The sequence below is a fragment of the Nerophis lumbriciformis genome, linkage group LG29, assembly GCF_033978685.3.
Source record: "Nerophis lumbriciformis linkage group LG29, RoL_Nlum_v2.1, whole genome shotgun sequence".
Classification (NCBI taxonomy): domain Eukaryota; kingdom Metazoa; phylum Chordata; class Actinopteri; order Syngnathiformes; family Syngnathidae; genus Nerophis; species Nerophis lumbriciformis.
The window spans coordinates 23979193-23999640 of NC_084576.2; the positions used below are offsets into that span (position 1 = coordinate 23979193).

At 39.4% G+C, this 20448-nt stretch overlaps 1 protein-coding gene across 6 annotated transcripts in view; it reads right to left on the reverse strand.

Annotated features, from left to right (window-relative positions):
• The window catches only part of cadps2 (Ca++-dependent secretion activator 2), a 278914-nt gene that overhangs the window by 50898 nt on the left and 207568 nt on the right, over positions 1–20448 (reverse strand). For 5 of the 6 annotated variants that reach the window (XM_061924692.1, XM_061924689.1, XM_061924691.1 and 2 more), the window contains exons 19-20: positions 14344–14485; positions 8315–8434 (exon numbers count right to left, since the gene is read on the reverse strand). In XM_061924692.1, the coding sequence (XP_061780676.1) occupies positions 8315–8434; positions 14344–14485 (262 nt within the window). The remainder of the gene's footprint in view (positions 1–8314; positions 8435–14343; positions 14486–20448) is intronic. The other variant, XM_061924693.1, reaches the window with a different exon arrangement.

Consider the following 20448-nt stretch of genomic DNA (forward strand, 5'->3'; position numbering starts at 1 on the left):
GGTACTTAGAAAAGCGCTATATAAATCCCAGTTATTATTATTATTATTATTATTGTCTCCATGTCCTAAAGTCTCCACGTCCTAAAGCCTCCACGTCCTAAAGTCCCCACGTCCTAAAGTCTTCATGTTCTATTGTCTCCATGTCCTAAAGTCTCCACGTCCTAAAACATTCATGTCCTAAAGTCTCCATATCCTAAAACCTCCATGTCCTAATGGCTCCATGTCCTAAGTATTCATGTTCTAATGGCTCCATGTCCTAAAGTCTTCGTGTCCTAAAGTGTCCACGTCCTAAAGTCTCCACGTCCTAAAGTTTCCAAGTCCTAAAGTCTCCACGTCCTAAAGTCTCAATGTCCTAAAGTCTTAATGTTCTATTGTCTCCATGTCCGAAAGTATCCACGTCCTAAAGTCTTCATGTTCTATTGTCTTCATGTCCTAAAGTCTCCCCGTCCTAAAGTCTTAATGTTCTATTGTCTCCATGTCCGAAAGTCTTCATGTTCTATTGTCTCCGTGTCCAAAAGTATCCACGTCCTAAAGTCTCCACGTCCTAAAGTCCCCACGTCCTAAAGTCTTCATGTTCTATTGTCTCCATGTCCTAAAGTCTCCACGTCCTAAAGTCCCCACGTCCTAAAGTCTTCATGTTCTATTGTCTCCATGTCCTAAAGTCTCCACGTCCTAAAGTCTCCACGTCCTAAAACATTCATGTCCTAAAGTCTCCATATCCTAAAACCTCCATGTCCTAATGGCTCCATGTCCTAAGTATTCATGCTCTAATGGCTCCATGTCCTAAAGACTCCACGTCCTAAAGTCTCCACATCCTAAAACATCCATGTCCTAAAGTCTTCATGTCCTAAAGTCGCCATGTCCTAAAGTGTCCATGTCCTAAAGTATCCATGTCCTAAAGTATCCATGTCTTTAAGTATCCATGTTCTATTGTTTCCATGTCCTAAAGTCTCCCCGTCCTAAAACCTCCATGTCCTAATGGCTCCATGTCCAAAGTATTCATGTTCTAATAGCTCCATGTCCTAAAGTCTTCATGTCCTAAAGTTTTCATGTCCTAAAGTCTCCATGTCCTAATGTCTCCATGTCCTAATGTCTTCCTGTCCTAAAGTCTTCCTGTCCTAAAGTCTCCATGTTCTAATGTCTCAATGTCCTAAAGTCTTTGTGTCCTAAAGTCTCCATGTCATAAAGTCTCCATGTCCTAAAACATCCATGCTTAAAACCTCCATGTTCTAAAGTCTCCATGCCCTAAAGTCTCCATGTTCTAATGTCTCAATGTCCTAAAGTCTCCGTGTCCTAAAGTCGTCATGTCCTTAAGTCTCCATGTCATAAATTCTCCATGTCCTAAAACCTCCATGTCTTAAAACCTCCATGTTCTAAAGTCTGCATGCCATAAAGTCTCCGTGTCTTAGTCTCTGTATCTTAAATTCTCCATGTCCTAAAGTCTCCATGTCCTAATGCCTCAATGTTCTCAAGTCTCCATGCCCTAAAGTCTCTATGCCATAAAGTCTCCATGTCTTAGTCTGTGTCTTAGTCTCCGTGTCCTAAAGTCTCTGTGTTCTAAAGTCTCCGTGTCCTAAAATCTCTGTGTCCTAAAGTCTCTGTGTCCTAAAGGAGTCATGTCCTTAAGTCGTCATGTCCTAAAGTCTTAATGTTCTCAAGTCTCCATGCCCTAAAGTCTCCATGCAATAAAGTCTTGTGTCTTAGTCTGTGTCTTAGTCTCTGTGTCCTAAAGTCTCTGTGCCCTAAAGTCTCCGTGTCCTAAAGTTGTCATGTCCTTAAGTCTCCACGTCCTGAAGTCTCCATGTCTTAAATTCTTCAAGTCCTAAAGTCTTCATGTTCTAAAGTCTCCATGTCCTAAAGTCTCCATGTTCTTAAGTCTTCATGTCCTAAAGTCTTCATGTTCTAAAGTCTCCATGCCCTAAAGTCTTCATGTCCTAATGTATTCATGTCTTAATGTCTTGACATGGACAGGATCATGGACAAAGTCAATGAGGGTCAGTACCAGGGTTTGCGTGTTGGACACTGACATGGACAGGATCATGGACAAAGTCAACGAGGGTCAGTACCAGGGTTTGCGTGTTGGACATTGACATGGACAGGATCATGGACAAAGTTAACGACGGTCAGTACCAGGGTTTGCGTGTTGGACACTGACATGGACAGGATCATGGACAAAGTCAACAAGGGTCAGTACCAGGGTTTGCGTGTTGGACATTGACATTGACAGGATCATGGACAAAGTCAACGAGGGTCAGTACCTGGGTTTGCGTGTTGGACATTGACATGGACAGGATCATGGACAAAGTCAACGAGGGTCAGTATCAGGGTTTACGTGCTGGACACTGACATGGACAGGATCATGGACAAAGTCAACGAGGGTCAGTACCAGGGTTTGCGTGTTGGACATTGACAGGATCATGGACAAAGTCAACAAGGGTCAGTACCAGGGTTTGCGTGTTGGACATTGACATTGACAGGATCATGGACAAAGTCAACAAGGGTCAGTACCAGGGGTGGCGTGTTGGACATTGACATTAACAGGATCATGGACAAAGTCAACGAGGGTCAGTACCTGGGTTTGCGTGTTGGACACTGACATGGACAGGATCATGGACAAAGTCAACGAGGGTCAGTATCAGGGTTTACGTGCTGGACACTGACATGGACAGGATCATGGACAAAGTCAACGAGGGTCAGTACAAGGGTTTGCGTGTTGGACATTGACATGAACAGGATCATGGACAAAGTCAACGAGGGTCAGCACCAGGATTTTAGAGTGTCAACAAGATTTTGTCAAACACAGCGTAGACGGCAAGGATTTGGATGTGGATGGGACAAGGATGCAGTCATGGACAGGTTGGACAGCAGGGTCAAGGAATAACGTGTCCACGTGGACAGGAAGTGAGAGGACAAACGTGCAATGTCTTGGACTGATGTCCACTTTAAGCACAAACGTCAAGCCGGGAAGTTACGATAAACATGCAAAGAGACACAAGTGCAGCGCCGAGGTCTTCATGCTTACCTGAGCCCACCTAGACTTGAGAGACAGATTGGTCCTTTACGTCAGACCACTTTAATGTCAAAAAACAGACAAGCGCTGCTACAACTTAAAAAGACAAATTGTCTTATGTTGTCCTTGTAGGTTTGTTTTTTTTACGTCTAAGTTTATGACATGTCCCAGAGTCGTCGTCTTCATGTCCAACGGTCTTGATGTCCTAAAATCTCCATACCCTAAAGTCTTCATGTCCTGAAATCTTCATGTCTTGAAATCTTCATGTCTCCATGTCCTAAAGTATTGATGTCCTAAAGTCTTCAAATCTCGGAAGTCTTCCTGTCTCTGTGTCCTAAAGTCTTAATTTCTCTGAAAAAAACATGTCTTAAAGTCTCCATGAACTAAACCCACCAAGTCCTGAAGTCTTCATGTCCTGAAGTCTTCATGTCCTAAAGTCTTCATGTCCTAAAGTCTTCAATTCTCGGAAGTCTTCCTGTCTCTGTGTCCTAAAGTCTTAATTTCTCTGAAAAAAATCATGTCTTAAAGTCTCCATGTACTAAACTCTCCAAGTCCTGAAGTCTTCATGTCCAAAGGTCTTCATGTCCAAAGGTCTTCATGTCCTCAACTTTCCATGCCCTAAAGTCTCCATGCCCTAAAGTCTTTATGCCCTAAAGTCTCCATGTTCTAAAGTCTCCATGTCTTAAAGTCTCAATGCCCTAAAGTCTTCATGTTCTAAAGTCTCCGTGCCCTAATGTCTGCATGTCTTAATGTCCTAAAGTCTCCATGCCCTAAAGTCTTCATGTCCTGAAGTCTCCATGTCCTGAAGTCTCCATGTCCTAAAGTCTCAATGCCCTAAAGTCTTCATGTTCTAAAGTCCCCGTGCCCTAATGTCTTCATGTCCTAAAGTCTCCATGCCCTAAAGTCTTCATGTCCTGTCTCCATGTCCTGAAGTCTCCATGTCCTAATGTCTCCATGCCCTAAAGTCTCCATGCCCTAAAGTCTCTATGTCCTAAAGCCTCCATGCTCTAGAGTCTTTATGTCCTAAAGTCTCCATGCTCTAAAGTCTCCATGCCCTAAAGTCTTCATGTCCTAAGGTCTCCATGCCCTAAAGTATTCATGCTCTAAAGTCTCCATGCCCTAAAGTCTTCATGTCCTAAAGTCTTCATTTATCTGAAGTCTTCATGTCCTAAAGTATTGATGTCATCCTAAAGTACTGATGTCCTAAAGTATTGATGTCCTAAAGTCTTAATTTCTCTGAAAAAAACATGTCTTAAAGTCTCCATGTCCTAAACTCTCCATGTCCTAAAGTCTCCATGCCCTAAAGTCTCCATGTCCTAAAGTCTCCAAGTCCTAAAGTCTCCATGCTCTGGAGTTTTTATGTCCTAAAGTCTTCATGTCCTAAAATCTCCATGTCCTAAAGTTTCCATGTCCTAAACGCTCCATGCCCTGAAGTCTTCATGTCCTAAAGTCTCCATGTTCTAAAGTCTTCATGTCCTAAAGTCTCCATGTCCTAAAGTGTCTATGTCCTAAAGTTTCCATGCCCTAAAGTATCCATGTCCTAAACTATCCATTTCCTAAAGTCTTCATGTCCTAAAATCTCCATGTCCTAAAGTGTCCATGCCCTAAAGTCTCCATGCCCTAAAGTCTCCATGGCCCAAAGTCTCCATGCCCTAAAGTCTCCATGCCCTAAAGTCTCCATGCCCTAAAGTCTCCATGGCCTAAAGTCTTCATGTCCTAAAATCTCCATGTCCTAAAGTGTCCATGCCCTAAAGTCTCCATGCCTTAAAGTCTCCATGGCCCAAAGTCTCCATGCCCTAAAGTCTCCATGCCCTAAAGTCTTCATGTCCTAAACTTTATATTTCCTAAAGTCTCCATGTCCTAAATTCTCCATGCCCTAAAGTCTCCAAGTCCTAAAGTCTTCATGTCCTAAAATCTCCATGTCCTAAAGTCTCCATGCCCTAAAGTCTCCATGCCCTAAAGTCTTCATGTCCTAAAGTCTCCATGCCCTAAAGTCTCCATGCCCTAAATTCTCCATGCCCTAAAGTCTCCATGTCCTAAAGTCTTCATGTCCTAAAATCTCCATGTCCTAAATTCTCCATGCCCTAAAGTCTTCATGTCCTAAAGTCTCCATGCCCTAAAGTCTCCATGCCCTAAAGTCTCCATGCCCTAAAGTCTGCATGTCCTAAAGTCTCCATGCCCTAAAGTCTCCATGTCCTAAAGTCTACATGCCCTAAAGTCTCCCTGCCCTAAAGTTTCCATGTCCTAAACTCTCCATATCCTGAAGTGTTCATGTCCTAAAGTCTCCATGTCCTAAAGTCTTCATGTCCGAAGGTCCCCATGTCCTAAAGTGTCCATGTCCTAAAGTGTCCATGTCCTAAAGCTTCCATGCCCTATAGTATCCATGTCCTAAAGTCTCCATGTCCTAAACTTTCCATTTCCTAAAGTCTTCATGTCCTAAAGTTTCCATGTCCTAAACTCTCCATGCCCTAAAGTATTCATGTCCTAAAGTGTCCATGTCCTAAAGTCTTCATGTCCTAAAGTCTCCATGTCCTAAAGTGTCCATGTCCTAAAGTTTCCATGCCCTAAAGTATCCATGTCCTAAAGTCTCCGTGTCCTAAACGTTCCATTTCCTAAAGTCTTCATGTCCTAAAATCTCCATGCCCTAAAGTCTCCATGGCCTAAAGTCGTCATGTCCTAAAGTCTTCATGTCCTAAACTTTACATGTCCTAAAGTCTCCATGTCCTAAAGTCTCCATGCCCTGAAGTCTCCATGGCCTAAAGTCTCCATGGCCTAAAGTCTTCATGGCCTAAAGTCTTCATGCCCTAAAGTCTTCATGTCCTAAAATCTCCATGCCCCAAAGGCTCCACGTCCTTAAGTCTCCATTTCCTCAATTATTCATGTCCTAAAATCTCCATGTCCTAAAGTTTCCATGTCCTAAACTCTCCATGCCCTAAAGTATTCATGTCCTAAAGTCTTCATGTCCTAAAGTCTCCATGTCCTAAAGTTTCCATGCCCTAAAGTATCCGTGTCCTAAAGTCTCTGTGTCCTAAACTTTCCATTTCCTAAAGTCTCCATGGCCTAAAGTCTTCATGCCCTAAAGTCTCCATGCCCTAAAGTCTCCATGCCCTAAATTCTCCATGCCCTAAAGTCTTCATGTCCTAAAGTCTCCATGCCCTAAAGTCTCCATGCCCTAAAGTCTCCATGCCCTAAAGTCTGCATGTCCTAAAGTCTCCATGCCCTAAAGTCTCCATGTCCTAAAGTCTACATGCCCTAAAGTCTCCCTGCCCTAAAGTTTCCATGTCCTAAACTCTCCATATCCTGAAGTCTTCATGTCCTAAAGTCTCCATGTCCTAAAGTCTTCATGTCCGAAGGTCCCCATGTCCTAAAGTGTCCATGTCCTAAAGTGTCCATGTCCTAAAGCTTCCATGCCCTATAGTATCCATGTCCTAAAGTCTCCATGTCCTAAACTTTCCATTTCCTAAAGTCTTCATGTCCTAAAGTTTCCATGTCCTAAACTCTCCATGCCCTAAAGTATTCATGTCCTAAAGTGTCCATGTCCTAAAGTCTTCATGTCCTAAAGTCTCCATGTCCTAAAGTGTCCATGTCCTAAAGTTTCCATGCCCTAAAGTATCCATGTCCTAAAGTCTCCGTGTCCTAAACGTTCCATTTCCTAAAGTCTTCATGTCCTAAAATCTCCATGCCCTAAAGTCTCCATGGCCTAAAGTCGTCATGTCCTAAAGTCTTCATGTCCTAAACTTTACATGTCCTAAAGTCTCCATGTCCTAAAGTCTCCATGCCCTGAAGGCTCCATGGCCTAAAGTCTCCATGGCATAAAGTCTTCATGGCCTAAAGTCTTCATGGCCTAAAGTCTTCATGCCCTAAAGTCTTCATGTCCTAAAATCTCCATGCCCCAAAGGCTCCACGTCCTTAAGTCTCCATTTCCTCAATTATTCATGTCCTAAAATCTCCATGTCCTAAAGTTTCCATGTCCTAAACTCTCCATGCCCTAAAGTATTCATGTCCTAAAGTCTTCATGTCCTAAAGTCTCCATGTCCTAAAGTTTCCATGCCCTAAAGTATCCGTGTCCTAAAGTCTCTGTGTCCTAAACTTTCCATTTCCTAAAGTCTCCATGGCCTAAAGTCTTCATGCCCTAAAGTCTCCATGCCCTAAAGTCTCCATGCCCTAAAGTCTTCATGCCCCAAAGTCTCCATGTCCTAAAATCTCCATGGCCTAAAGTCTCCATGGCCTAAAATCGTCATGTCCTAAACTTTATATTTCCTAAAGTCTTCATGTCCTAAAGTCTCCATGTCCAAAAGTCTCCATGTCCTAAAGTCTTCGTGTCCTAAAATCTCCATGCCCTAAAGTCTCCATGCCCTAAAGTCTCCATGCCCTAAAGTCTCCATGTCCTAAAGTCTCCATGTCCTAAAGTCTTCATGTCCTAAAATCTCCATGTCCTAAAATATCCATGCCCTAAAGTCTCCATGCCCTAAAGTCTCCATGCCCTAAAGTCTCCATGCCCTAAAGTCTCCATGTTCTAAAGTCTCCATGTCCTAAAGTCTTCATGTCCTAAAATCTCCATGTCCTAAAATCTCCATGTCCTAAAATCTCCATGCCCTAAAGTCTCCATGCCCTAAATTCTCCATGTCCTAAAGTCTTCATGTCCTAAAATCTCCATGTCCTAAAATCTCCATGCCCTAAAGTCTCCATGCCCTAAAGTCTCCATGCCCTAAAGTCTCCATGCCCTAAAGTATTCATGTTCTAAAGTCTCCATGCCCTAAAGTCTCCATGTCCTAAAGTCTCCAAGTCCTAAAGTCTTAATTTCTCTGAAAAAAACATGTCCTAAAGTCTCTATGTCCTAAAGTCTTCATGTCCCAAACTTTACATTTTCTAAAGTCTCCATGTCCTAAAACCTTCATGTCCTAAAACCTTCAAGTCCTAAAGTCTTCATGTCCTAAAACCTTCATGTCCTAAAACCTTAATGTCCTAAAGACTCCATGTCCTAAAGACTCCATGTCCTAAAACCTTCATGTCCTAAAACCTTAATGTCCTAAAGACTCCATGTCCTAAAGACTCCATGTCCTAAAACCTTAATGTCCTAAAGACTCCATGTCCTAAAACCTTCATGTCCTAAAGACTCCATGTCCTGAAGTCTTCATGTTTGTTCAATGAGGTTAAAAAGACAAGTTTTCCTCCTAGTTCTTTAAGGTCTAGCTTGACGCCATAGTAATCATCCAAGATGGACTCCCTGCCAGGTGGGTGAGGTAAGACGTCCTTGGGCAGACGAGCATGCGGGGGACGGCGAGGACAGCGCGGCGTACGTACGTGTGGTTACGTGGCGCTCCCATCCAGGCCGGTGGCGAGAAGCTGGGCATGGACGGAAGGGACAGGGGGAGGCTGGGGACTTTGAGGAGGGGGACGCCGGCGAGGTTGTTAGTGAGAGACCTGCATGCGGGTCACAGAGGGAAGAGGACAGAGGAGGCACAGTGGTGACAAAGACCAGGGACATGGCGGCCACTCAGGATGAAAGGCGGAAAAGTCAGCGGCGGCGCGTTGATTGTGTGTTTTTGTGTCCGAGACAATGTCCCCGCACGTAGTGTGTCCTTGTCCTCGTCCTCACGCCTCACACTAAATGACTGTGCTGAAAACCATCAGTCACACCGAGAGGACGTTATTGACTCATCATTGATCCATCGTTGATCCGTCATCACCTTCCTCGCGTGCGGCCATCTCCATGACGACCGAGTCTGCAACAATAATGTCGCATTCGCACCGAGAAGGACGCTAAGGACATGAGGCAACACCGCAATATACCCAAGCTGGAACCCACCTTGTGGTGTTACGGACAGCAAAGCCCTGTCTGTCTGTTATTTCACTTGACCTTTTTCTGTGTTGAAGCAGCAAAAAAGGACATTATGTTAAATGAAGAGTTTCTCTCTCTGATAGTTGATATAATAATGTAAGTGCATCATTAAGCCTACCGTATTTTCCGCACTATAAGGCGCACCTAAAAACCACAAATTTTCTCAAAAGCTGACAGTGCGCCTTATAACCCGGTGCGCTTTATATATGGATTAATATTACGATTCATTTTCATAAAGTTTCGATCTCGCAACTTCGGTAAACAGCCGCCATCTTTTTTCCCGGTAGAACAGGAAGCGCTTCTTCTTCTACGCAAGCAACCGCGAAGGTAAGCACCCGCCCCCATAGAACAGGAAGCGCTTCTTCTTCTACTGTAAGCTACCACCCGCCCCCGGAAGAAAAAGAAGCGCGCGGATATTTCGTTTCATTTCCTTTGTGTGTTTACATTTGTAAAGACCAGACTACAAAATGCACGTACGGTGAATATTCGCACCACAGGGAATGAGAAGTCGTCCTTCACTGTGGTTCTAGCTTGCCATGCTAATGGCCAGAAACTTCCACCCATGGTGATATTCAAAATGAAGACCTTGCCAAAAGAGACCTTTCCAGCCGGCGTCATCATAAAAGCTAACTCGAAGGGATGGATGGATGAAGAAAAGATGAGCGAGTGGTTAAGGGAAGTTTACGCGAAGAGGCCGGGTGGCTTTTTTCACACAGCTCCGTCCATGTTGATATACGACTCTATGCGCGCCCACATCACAGATGGTGTCAAAAAACAAGTGAAGCACACAAATACAACACTCGCCGTCATTCCGGGTGGATTAACCAAAGAACTCCAACCGCTGGATATTGGTGTCAACAGGGCATTCAAATCACGACTGCGAACGGCGTGGGAACAATGGATGACCGAAGGCGAACACACCTTCACTAAAACAGGCAGACAGCGCCGGACGACATACGCCAACATTTGCCAGTGGATCGTAAATGCCTGGGCAGATATTTCGGTCACAACTGTGGTCCGAGCTTTCCGGAAGGCAGGATTCACAGAACTACTGGACAACAACAGCGACACTGACTCCGATGACTTCGACGAGACGGAACCGGCCATTTTGGATCCCACGCTTGCGCAACTTTTCAATTCGGACACCGAAGACGAAGAATTCGAAGGATTTACGAATGAAGAATAACTTCAGAAGGTGAGCGCTATGTTTATTTTGTGTGTTGTGACATTAACGTTCGAGCAACATTATGTTGCTATTGCTCTACACCATTTTGAATTTTACTGTTTGTGATTGCACATTTGCGTACATTTTGGGACAGAGTTGTTAGAACGCTGGTTTTCAATATATTATTAAAGTTTGACTGAACTATCTGACTGTTTTTTTGACATTCCCTTTAGCGCAGCGTAGGCGCGGCTTATAATCCGGGGCGGCTTATTGGTGGACAAAGTTATGAAATATGCAATTCATTGAAGGTGCGGATAATAATCCGGTGCGCCTTATAGTGCGGAAAATACGGTACATGAACTCCTTGGTGTTGAGGGATGAATAGTCTCTCCTATTGCTATTGTACTATTTTTTCCAGGTATAGTTACATTAATCATTAGTAATGCAGCAGCCTAGTTTTGAATGGCAGGGTCCCTGCTATCATAAAAATATAATATTTACATAATAAAAATCAACTACAGGCTTCCCAAATGCTGTAATAAATTAAGCATGATGAGTTGACTTGAAACTGTTTAATGTTGCACTTTTCATATGTAGAAGAATTTTTTCATTTTATTTAATCTGAGCAACAACTTGAGGCAGTTTAATGTGGATTAACGTGGGCAGAATTATTATAGTGTTCCCAATGTTAAAAGGATAAAGCCATTGTGTACAAATTTGGTAAATAAATAACCTAAAAATTTATATTTTGTTGTTTTCTTACTGTACCGAAAATGAACCGAACCGTGACCTCTAAACCGAGGTACGTACCGAACCGAAATTTTTGTGTACCGTTACACCCCTAATAAACACATAGATATTTTTTATCACATATTTAATATTCAGTATACAATTGTCCGTTTAGTGAAAGTTATCAAGTAAAATGATATGTGCACACCGAAGCAGGACTGGGTTTTCAGCTTTCTCTTTAAAGAGTTAGCATATCACATACTTGCCAACCTTGAGACCTCCGATTTCGGGAGGTGGGGGGAGGAGGGTGGGCGTGGTCGGGGTGGGACGGGGCGTGGTTGGGGGCGTGGCTAAAATGGGAGGAGTATATTTACAGCTAGAATTCACCAAGTCAAGTATTTCATATATATATATATATATATATATATATATATATACACATACAGTATATAAGAAATACTTGACGCTCAGTGAATTCTAGCTATATATATATATATATATATATATATATATATATATATATATAAAATAAATACTTGAATTTCAGTGTTCATTTATTTACACATATACACACACATAACACTCATCTACTCATTGTTGAGTTAAGGGTTGAATTGTCCATCCTTGTTCTATTCTCTGTCACTATTTTTCGAACCATGCTGAACACCCTCGCTGATGATGCATTGCTGTGTGGCACGCACAAAAGTGCTTTCATCAAATGCACTAGATGGCAGTATTGTCCTGTTTAAGAATGTCACAACATTGCTGTTTACGGCAGGCGAACTGCTTTACAGTAGATGAAAACGTGACTGCTGTTGTTGTGTGTTGTTGCCGTGCTGGGAGGACGTTAATGAAACTGCCTAACAATAAACCCACATAAAAACCAAGAACTCGCCCTCCATCATTCTATAGTTATAACGTGATTGGGCAGGTAAGCTTATTGTGGAGGACCTGAGTCCGCCTGAATTTTGAGAGATTTTCGGGAGAAAATTTGTCCCGGGAGGTTTTTGGGAGAGGCGCTGAATTTCGGGAGTCTCCCGGAAAATTCGGGAGGGTTGGCAAGTATGGCATATCAGCTAGCATGTAGCATCACACGCAACAACGCCACGCAACCCCAATGTCTATTAGCAGGAAATTGAGCTAATTTTGCAAAAATTGATTTAACGCTATGAAAAACGTTTTTATGGTTAAAAAAAAAACTAGCTACATTCTACGGTGTAAAAAAAAAAAATGTTTACCGTACAAAAACCAATTTTACAGAAGACAAAACAATTATTTTATGGTATTAAAAAAATTGTGAAAAAAGCATCACATTTTGCGTAATAAATTACCGTAACAAATTGTACTGCAAAGAAACTATTTTACGGCATCAGAATTTTTTTTTACAGTAAAAAAAATTACACGGGAAAAATAAAGGATTTTACAGTATAAAAAACTATTTATGCTGTCAGCTCAGTTGCGTTTTTTTACATGTGTATTATTGGCGAAATTCACAAATGTTGCATAACAAATTACAATGTAAAAAACAATTTTACGGAATAGAAAATTATTTTGTGGTAAAAAACTAAACAATTACAGTTATAAACACAATTACACGGTATAAAAAGGTTATCTACGACAAAAAAAAACAATTTTAATGATAAAACTTTTTACGGTAAAATAAAATGACAGCTCAGTCGCTAAAAAATACTCTAAAATCTATGTTGGTTTTTTACATGAGTATTGGTGGAAAATTTTGCTAATTCTGCATCACAAATGAACAAATGACACTGTAAAAAAAAATCGATTCTACGGTGTAAAAAAATATTTTACTATAAAAACAAAACAATTTTACAGTATGAAAATAATTTTACAGTATAAAAAATATTTTGCAGTATACAAAACAATTATTTTATGGTATTAAAAACCTCAAATTTTTCTATAAAAAAGCGGAACATTTTGCATAACAGATGAACAAATTACACTGAAAATAACGATTTTACGGAATAGAAAACGATTTTATGGTAAAAAAACTAAACAATTACGATTATGAAAACAATTTGACGGCATAAAAAAGTTCTCTATAACAAAAAAACGATTTTCATATTAAAGCAATTTTTAATGTAAAAAAAGACAGCTCAGTCGCTAAAAAAATACTGTAAAATCTATTGTGGTTTTTACATGAGTATTGGTGGCAAAATTTTGCACAACAAATGAACAAATCACAATGTAAAAAAAAATAAAATAGATTTTACGGTATAAAAAAACAATTTTACAGTAGAAAAAATTATTTACGGTATACAAAACAATTATTTTATAGTATTAAAAAACCTCCAAATTTTCGGTGGAAAAAAAGCAGAATATTTTGCATAACGGATGAACAAATTTCACAGTAAAAAATATTTTCAGTGCAGAAAATTATATTACGGTGCAAAAACAAAACAATTTAATGGTACAAAAAACGTTTCTACACTACAAAAAAAACTAATTAAAATGGTGAAAAAGCTGACCGCTTAGTCACCAAAATTTTACAGTAAAATCTACACTTTTTTTTTTTTTTTTTACATTTTAATAGTGAATTTCGCTAATTTTGCATAACAAATGGACAAATGACACTGTAAAAGAAAAACATTTTATGGTATTATTTTATGATACTAGACAAAAAAAATTTTGCGAGAGAAAAAAGCGGTAAATTTTGCACAACAAATGAACAAATCACACTGTAAAAAAAGTATTTTACATTAAAAACAAAATTTTACAGTATAAAAATAATTTTATAGTATTAAAAATATTTTACGGTGTACAAAACAATTTTATACAATTGTTGCATAACACACGAACAAATTACATTGTAAAAAATATTTTTTGGTATAGAAAATTATTTAATGGTACAAAAAAATAAATAATTTATGGTACAATAAACACAAAAAATGCAGCACAAAAAATGTTTTTATGATGAAAAAACTGACAGCTTAGTCACCAAAACTTAACAGTAAAATTTACAGTATTTTTCAACATTTTAATGTTGAATTTAGCAAATTTTAGCTGAGTCGCCAAAAATTACTGTAAAATCTATGGTGGTTTTTGAGTATTGGTGGCAAATTTTTGCTAATTTTGCACAACAAATGAACAAATTACACTGTAAAAAAAACCAAACATTTTATGGTATAAAAAAACAATTATTTTATGGTAAAACTTGGGGAGAGAAAAAAGGGCAAATTTTGTGTGACAAATTACACTGTTAAAAAAATATATCTTTTATGGTATCAAAACAGTTTTATGACACAAAAAACGATTTTCCAGTACAAAACATTTTTTATGGTTAAAAAAAAACCTGAGAGCTCATTCGGCAAAACTTTACAACTGCGGTTTTCGCATGGTATTACTGCCAATTGAAAAATTATACTACTGTTATTTCTACGGTAAAATTGTGGCGACTGATTTTTTTAAATTTTTTTTACAGTGTAGCGATTGTGTTTGGGTGTTGGTATTTGTGGAGCAACTCCATTACCCAGAAGTCTTAGCGTGTTTTGTCTTGATGGTTCATATATAAAGACCGAGTCTCAGGTGTCAAGGTGCAAGGATCGCTGACTAGACGGGCAGGGGGAGGATTCTTACTTGACCGACTGCCAGGTCTCGTGCTCGAAGCCTCGATGGACGGACTGCGCGATGGACGACTCCATCAGGTCGATGTAGCGCACCACCAGGGGGACAAACAGCTCCTGCAGGTGTTTGTGGAAGGGCCCGTTGCACAGGTGGGCTGTAGGGTGGGCGGAGCCAATGGGAGGACATGAAAACCAAGATAGAACAAGTTCTATAGTTTAGTTATCAAATCAGGCCTGACTAGTTTGATGGCTAATTAATACAAGTAAGATATGATTAACTAATTAATTAATACTATAGCTTTTCATAAAAATAAATAAATACAATGATAAAAGTAGCTTAATTAAAATAAGTGATTTGATCAAAACAACTTTTCTTAAAAATAAAATAAATAATAAAAGTAACCTAATAAAAATAAATTCATAAAAATAATTACAAATATTAAAAGTAACTTTCATGACAATTAATTAATAATTAATAAAATAATTTTCATAAAATGAATAATTAAATAAAAGTAGCTTTTTATAAAAATAAATAAATAAAAGTGACTTCATAAAAATAAATGAATGAAATATTAATCAAGGTAACTTTTCATCAAATTAAATAAATCAATAAAAAATAAATAAAAAAAAAATTATAAAAATAGTTGAATTTTAAAAAGTAACTTTAAAAAAATCAATCAATCAAAGCAACTTCAATAATAAAACTTCTCATGAAAACAAATAAAAGTAACTTTTCAAAAAAAATTAATGTATGATTAATTAATCAAGGTAACTTTTCATAAAAATAAATAAACTAATGAAAGTCATTTTATAAAAATAAGTATATTCAAAATAACTATTAATAAAAATAAATGAATGGAAATGGAAAAGTGGGAATTTGTTACAAAATTCAGTCAATTCACTTGCATTATTTGACATTACGTGGGCGGTTTGGACTGCTTTAATCATTTTCAAGAAGCCAAGCAGCTGTATGCTGTCTTGTTAACTATATTACCTGTCACCTTTTAACTCCTAGTGCAGGTCTGAATGTTTATTTAAATGTTTACCTAAACGTGAAGCAATGGTGGTTATAATGCATTGACACATTTTGCGAGGCCCGTTTAAAAGCTTTAGTATTTTTTAGTATTATTATTCAGTATTCTAGCCTAACGTTAGCTAGCGTGGATAGCCGGCTAACATTACAAACTAACGTTCCAAACTAAAGTGTCATATATTCTATAACTTATCCATATATTGTGCATTTTTCTCTGGCCCTACATTTTAGGTGTTGACACGTAAAATTAGATGAAAAGTTAGCATAAAATGTTAGCATGCTAATATAAGAAACGGTGGCATACTTCCAAGATGGCACCAAGTATCAAAAAACATGATTTTTAGGTTAAAACATACAAAATTAGCTAAAAAGCTAGCATAAAACATACAAAATTAGCTACAACGCTAGCATAAAACATTAGCATGTTAGCACGTGACAGAATAAGAAGAAATACCAAAATGCACTATTTGTAGGTGTAACCATACAAATAGGTAGCATAAAACCTTGGCATGCTACCGTAAGCGACATTAACATACTTTCGAGATGGCGGCAAGTTTCAAAAATCATGATTTTTAGGGTTTCACATACACAATTAGCTATAAAGCCAGCAATGAAAGTTAGCATGCTAACTTTCGCACAGTTGCTCGACAGCACCAAGCATCGCCAATAATGAATTTTACGTTTAAACATACAAAAACAGCTACAAAAGCTAGCATAAAACCTTACCATGCTAATGTAGGCCCGTTTTGAAGCTTTAGTATTTTAGTATTATTATTTAGTATTTTAGCCTAACGTTAGCTAGCGGTGCTAGCCGGCTAACATTACAAACTAACGTTCCAAACTAAAGAGTCATATATTCTATAACTTATCCAGATATTGTGCATTTTTCTCTGGCCCTACATTTTAGGTGTTGACACGCAAAATTAGATGAAAAGCTAGCATAAAATGTCAGCATGCTAATATAAGAAACGGTGGCATACTTCCAAGATGGCACCAAGTATCAAATAACATAATTTTTAGGTTAAAACTACGGGTGTAACGGTACGTGTATTTGTATTGAACCGTTTCGGTACGGAGGTTTCGGTTCGGTTCGGGGGTGTACCAAACGAGTTTCCACACGGACATATTAAGTAGCGTAACGCGCGTTGTGTAAACAATGCACACCGAGGCACAACACATGGCATGCTAGCAGCTAACGGGCTACAATAGACTGACCATACGTGCTCTTTTCACCGGACATTTCCTCTTTTGCGGAGGTGTCAGGGCGGAGTTTCTTAAATGCCTCAAATGTCCGGCATTTTGAGTTAGGGTTGTGTGTATTTTCAATGTACGTTCAGGGTTAAGAAGGGGTTAAAAACAAAACAAATTGTGTGCACAGCAGCATTGGTGAGGGAGGGGCAGAGACAGAGAGAGAGAGAGAGAGTTATGATAAACGTGCATGCGTCGCCAGGCTCTGCTTTTTATCCATAGATTTATCACATTTAATGTTTTATTATCTATAGCAGGGGTGTCAAAGGTGTGCCCCGGAGGCCATTTGCGGCCCACAGCTAATGTTTTAAAGGCCCACGGTACATTCTAAAAATACTATTAAAATAAACAAAAACATAACAAAAGTAAAATAAAAAAGCTTAAAGGTTAAATATAATTTAGTAAAAGTTGCAATGTTGACTAATAAAACAAAGCTGTTTTTTTTTCTCTCAAACTGTCATTGCTCAAAACATAATATTGAATCAAAATCAATGCTATTATGAATTATTGACCTATCCAAGGTTCCCATTACGTCACATCAAATATTCCACTAAGAAAAATATTTTTGGTGGAAGATTTTGCAAATTTGGTAAATAAATAACCAAAAAATTTATATTTTGTTGTTTTCTTACTGTACCGAAAATGAACCGAACCGTGACCTCTAAACCGAGGTACGTACCAAACCAAAACTTTTGTGTACCGTTACACCCCTAGTTAAATCATACAAAAATTAGCCAAAAAGCTAGCATAAACATTAGCATGTTAGCACGTGACAGAATAAGAAGAAATATTTAGGTGTAACCATACAAAACTAGCTAAATAGCTAGCATAAAACGTTGACATGCTAATATAAGAGACGTTAACATACTTCCAAAATGGCACCATGTATCAAAAATCACGATTTTTAGGGTTAAACATACAAAGCCCGTTTCCATATGAGTTGGGAAATTGTGTTAGATGTAAATATAAACGGAATACAATGATTTGCAAATCATTTTCAACCCATATTCAATTGAATATGCTACAAAGACAACATATTTGATGTTCAAACTGATAAACTTTTTTTTGTTGTTGTTGCAAATAATCATTAATTTTAGAATTTGATGCCAGCAACACGTGACAAAGTAGTTGGGAAAGGTGGCAATAAATACTGATAAAGTTGAGGAATGCTCATCAAACACTTATTTGGAACATCCCACAGGTGAACAGGCTAATTGGGAACAGGTGGGTGCCATGATTGGGTATAAAAGTAGATTCCATGAAATGCTCAGTCATTCACAAACAAGGATGGGGCGAGGTTCACCACTTTGTCAACAAATGCGTGAGCAAATTGTTGAACAGTTTAAGAAAAACCTTTCTCAACCAGCTATTGCAAGGAATTTAGGGATTTCACCATCTGCGGTCCGTAATATCATCAAAGGGTTCAGAGAATCTGGAGAAATCACTGCACGTAAGCAGCTAAGCCCGTGACCTTCGATTTCTCAGGCTGTACTGCATCAACAAGCGACATCAGTGTGTAAAGGATATCACCACATGGGCTCAGGAACACTTCAGAAACCCACTGTCAGTAACTACAGTTGGTCGCTACATCTGTAAGTGCAAATTAAAACTCTCCTATGCAAGGCGAAAACTGTTTATCAACAACACCCAGAAACGCCGTCGGCTTCGCTGGGCCTGAGCTCATCTAAGATGGACTGATACAAAGTGGAAAAGTGTTCTGTGGTCTGACGAGTCCACATTTCAAATTGTTTTTGGAAACTGTGGACGTCGTGTCCTCCGGACCAAGGAGGAAAAGAACCATCCGGATTGGTATAGGCGCAAAGTTGAAAAGCCAGCATCTGTGATGGTATGGGGGTGTATTAGTGCCCAAGAAATGGGTAACTTACACATCTGTGAAGGCGCCATTAATGCTGAAAGGTACATACAGGTTTTGGAGCAACATATGTTGCCATCCAAGCAACGTTACCATGGACGCCCCTGCTTATTTCAGCAAGACAATGCCAAGCCATGTGTTACAACAGCGTGGCTTCATAGTAAAAGAGTGCGGGTACTAGACTGGCCTGCCTGTAGTCCAGACCTGTCTCCCATTGAAAATGTGTGGCGCATTATGAAGCCTAAAATACCACAACGGACTGTTGAACAACTTAAGCTGTACATCAAGCAAGAATGGGAAAGAATTCCACCTGAGAAGCTTAAAAAATGTGTCTCCTCAGTTCCCAAACGTTTACTGAGTGTTGTTAAAAGGAAAGGGCATGTAACACAGTGGTGAAAATAAAGTTGTAGTGCATTCAATTGAATATGGGTTGAAAATGATTTGCAAATCATTGTATTCCGTTTATATTTACATCTAACACAATTTCCCAACTCATATGGAAACGGGGTTTGTACAATATTAGCTATAAAGCGAGCAAAAAAGTTTGCATGCTAACTTTCGCACACTGGCTAATAATAATCATTTTTAGGTAGCTAAAAAGATTCAGTAAATGGCTAAAATGCTGTGATGCTATTGGACGACGCCCCCACGGGTGCTTGAGATAAATCAGCGGCAACAGTAGCGTGTAAGTCGGGACCAAGAGCAGACTGCAGGTCTCTGTGGGCTTCATTACTTGGATGATGGTTGGGATTATGAACAGGAGCCTTCTCGGCCCTCAGGAGACACACCTCCCTCGCAGGCGCCGCCACAAACAAGTGAGCATTTGGGAGGGAGAAGTTGCCGCCAGTGGATCCGAACGTGTGATTGAAAAGCAGCCGTCTTGTCAAGGGTTGCATCATCGCCACCTTGTCATGTGACCGACCACACGACGCGGCGTTAACAACATCGCATTAGCGTGTTTGCTCGCGTCATAAAGTGATGCCTCCTTTGTCTCACAAATTGCCCTTGAGCAGCTTCTTTGGCATCGCGGCAAGGAATAAAAGCCTCGCTTCTCGCCAAGACAAAGCCCGGCGGGAACAATGAGACGTCTTTCTCGCGCTGAGACACGTCGCCGTCTTCCACGTTTGGACCTTGAGACTCGCCAGGGGACAACTAAACACCCGTTCTGTTAGTGCCAGGCGAACAACTCACTAATCATCCACTCCTTTTCAAGTGACGCTTGTGAGCATACTTCTAAGATGGTGTCAAGTATCCAAATCCATGGTTTTTAGGTTTAAAGATACACAATTAGCTAAAACGCTAGCATAAAATGTTAGCATGCTAACATCAGCTTGATAACATAGGACAAGTTGGCGTACTTCTAAGATGGCATCAAGTATCCAAATCCATGGTTTTTAGGTTTAAACATGCACAATTAGCTAAAACGCTAGCATAAAATGTTAGCATGTTAACGTTAGCTTGATGACATGGGATAAGTTAGCATACTTCTAAGATGGCGTCAAGTATCCAAACCGATGATTTTTAGGTTAAACATACACAATTAGCTAAAACACTAGCATAAAATGTTATCATGCTAACGTAAGATTGATAACATAGGACGAGTTAGCGTACTTCTAAGATGGCGTCAAGTATCCAAATCCATGGTTTTTAGGTTTAAACATGCACGATTAGCTAAAACGCTAGCATAAAATGTTAGCATGCTAACATCAGCTTGATGAAATAGGACAAGTTAGCATACTTCTAATATGGCGTCAAGTATCCAAATCCATGGTTTTTAGGTTTAAACATGCACAATTAGCTAAGATGCGAGCATAAAATGTTAGCATGCTAACGTTAGCTTGATGACATAGGATGAGTTAGCATACTTCTAAGATGGCGTCAAGTATCCAAATCCATGATTTTTAAGTTAAACATGCACAATTAGCTAAAATGCTAGCATAAAATGTTAGCATGCTAACATAAGA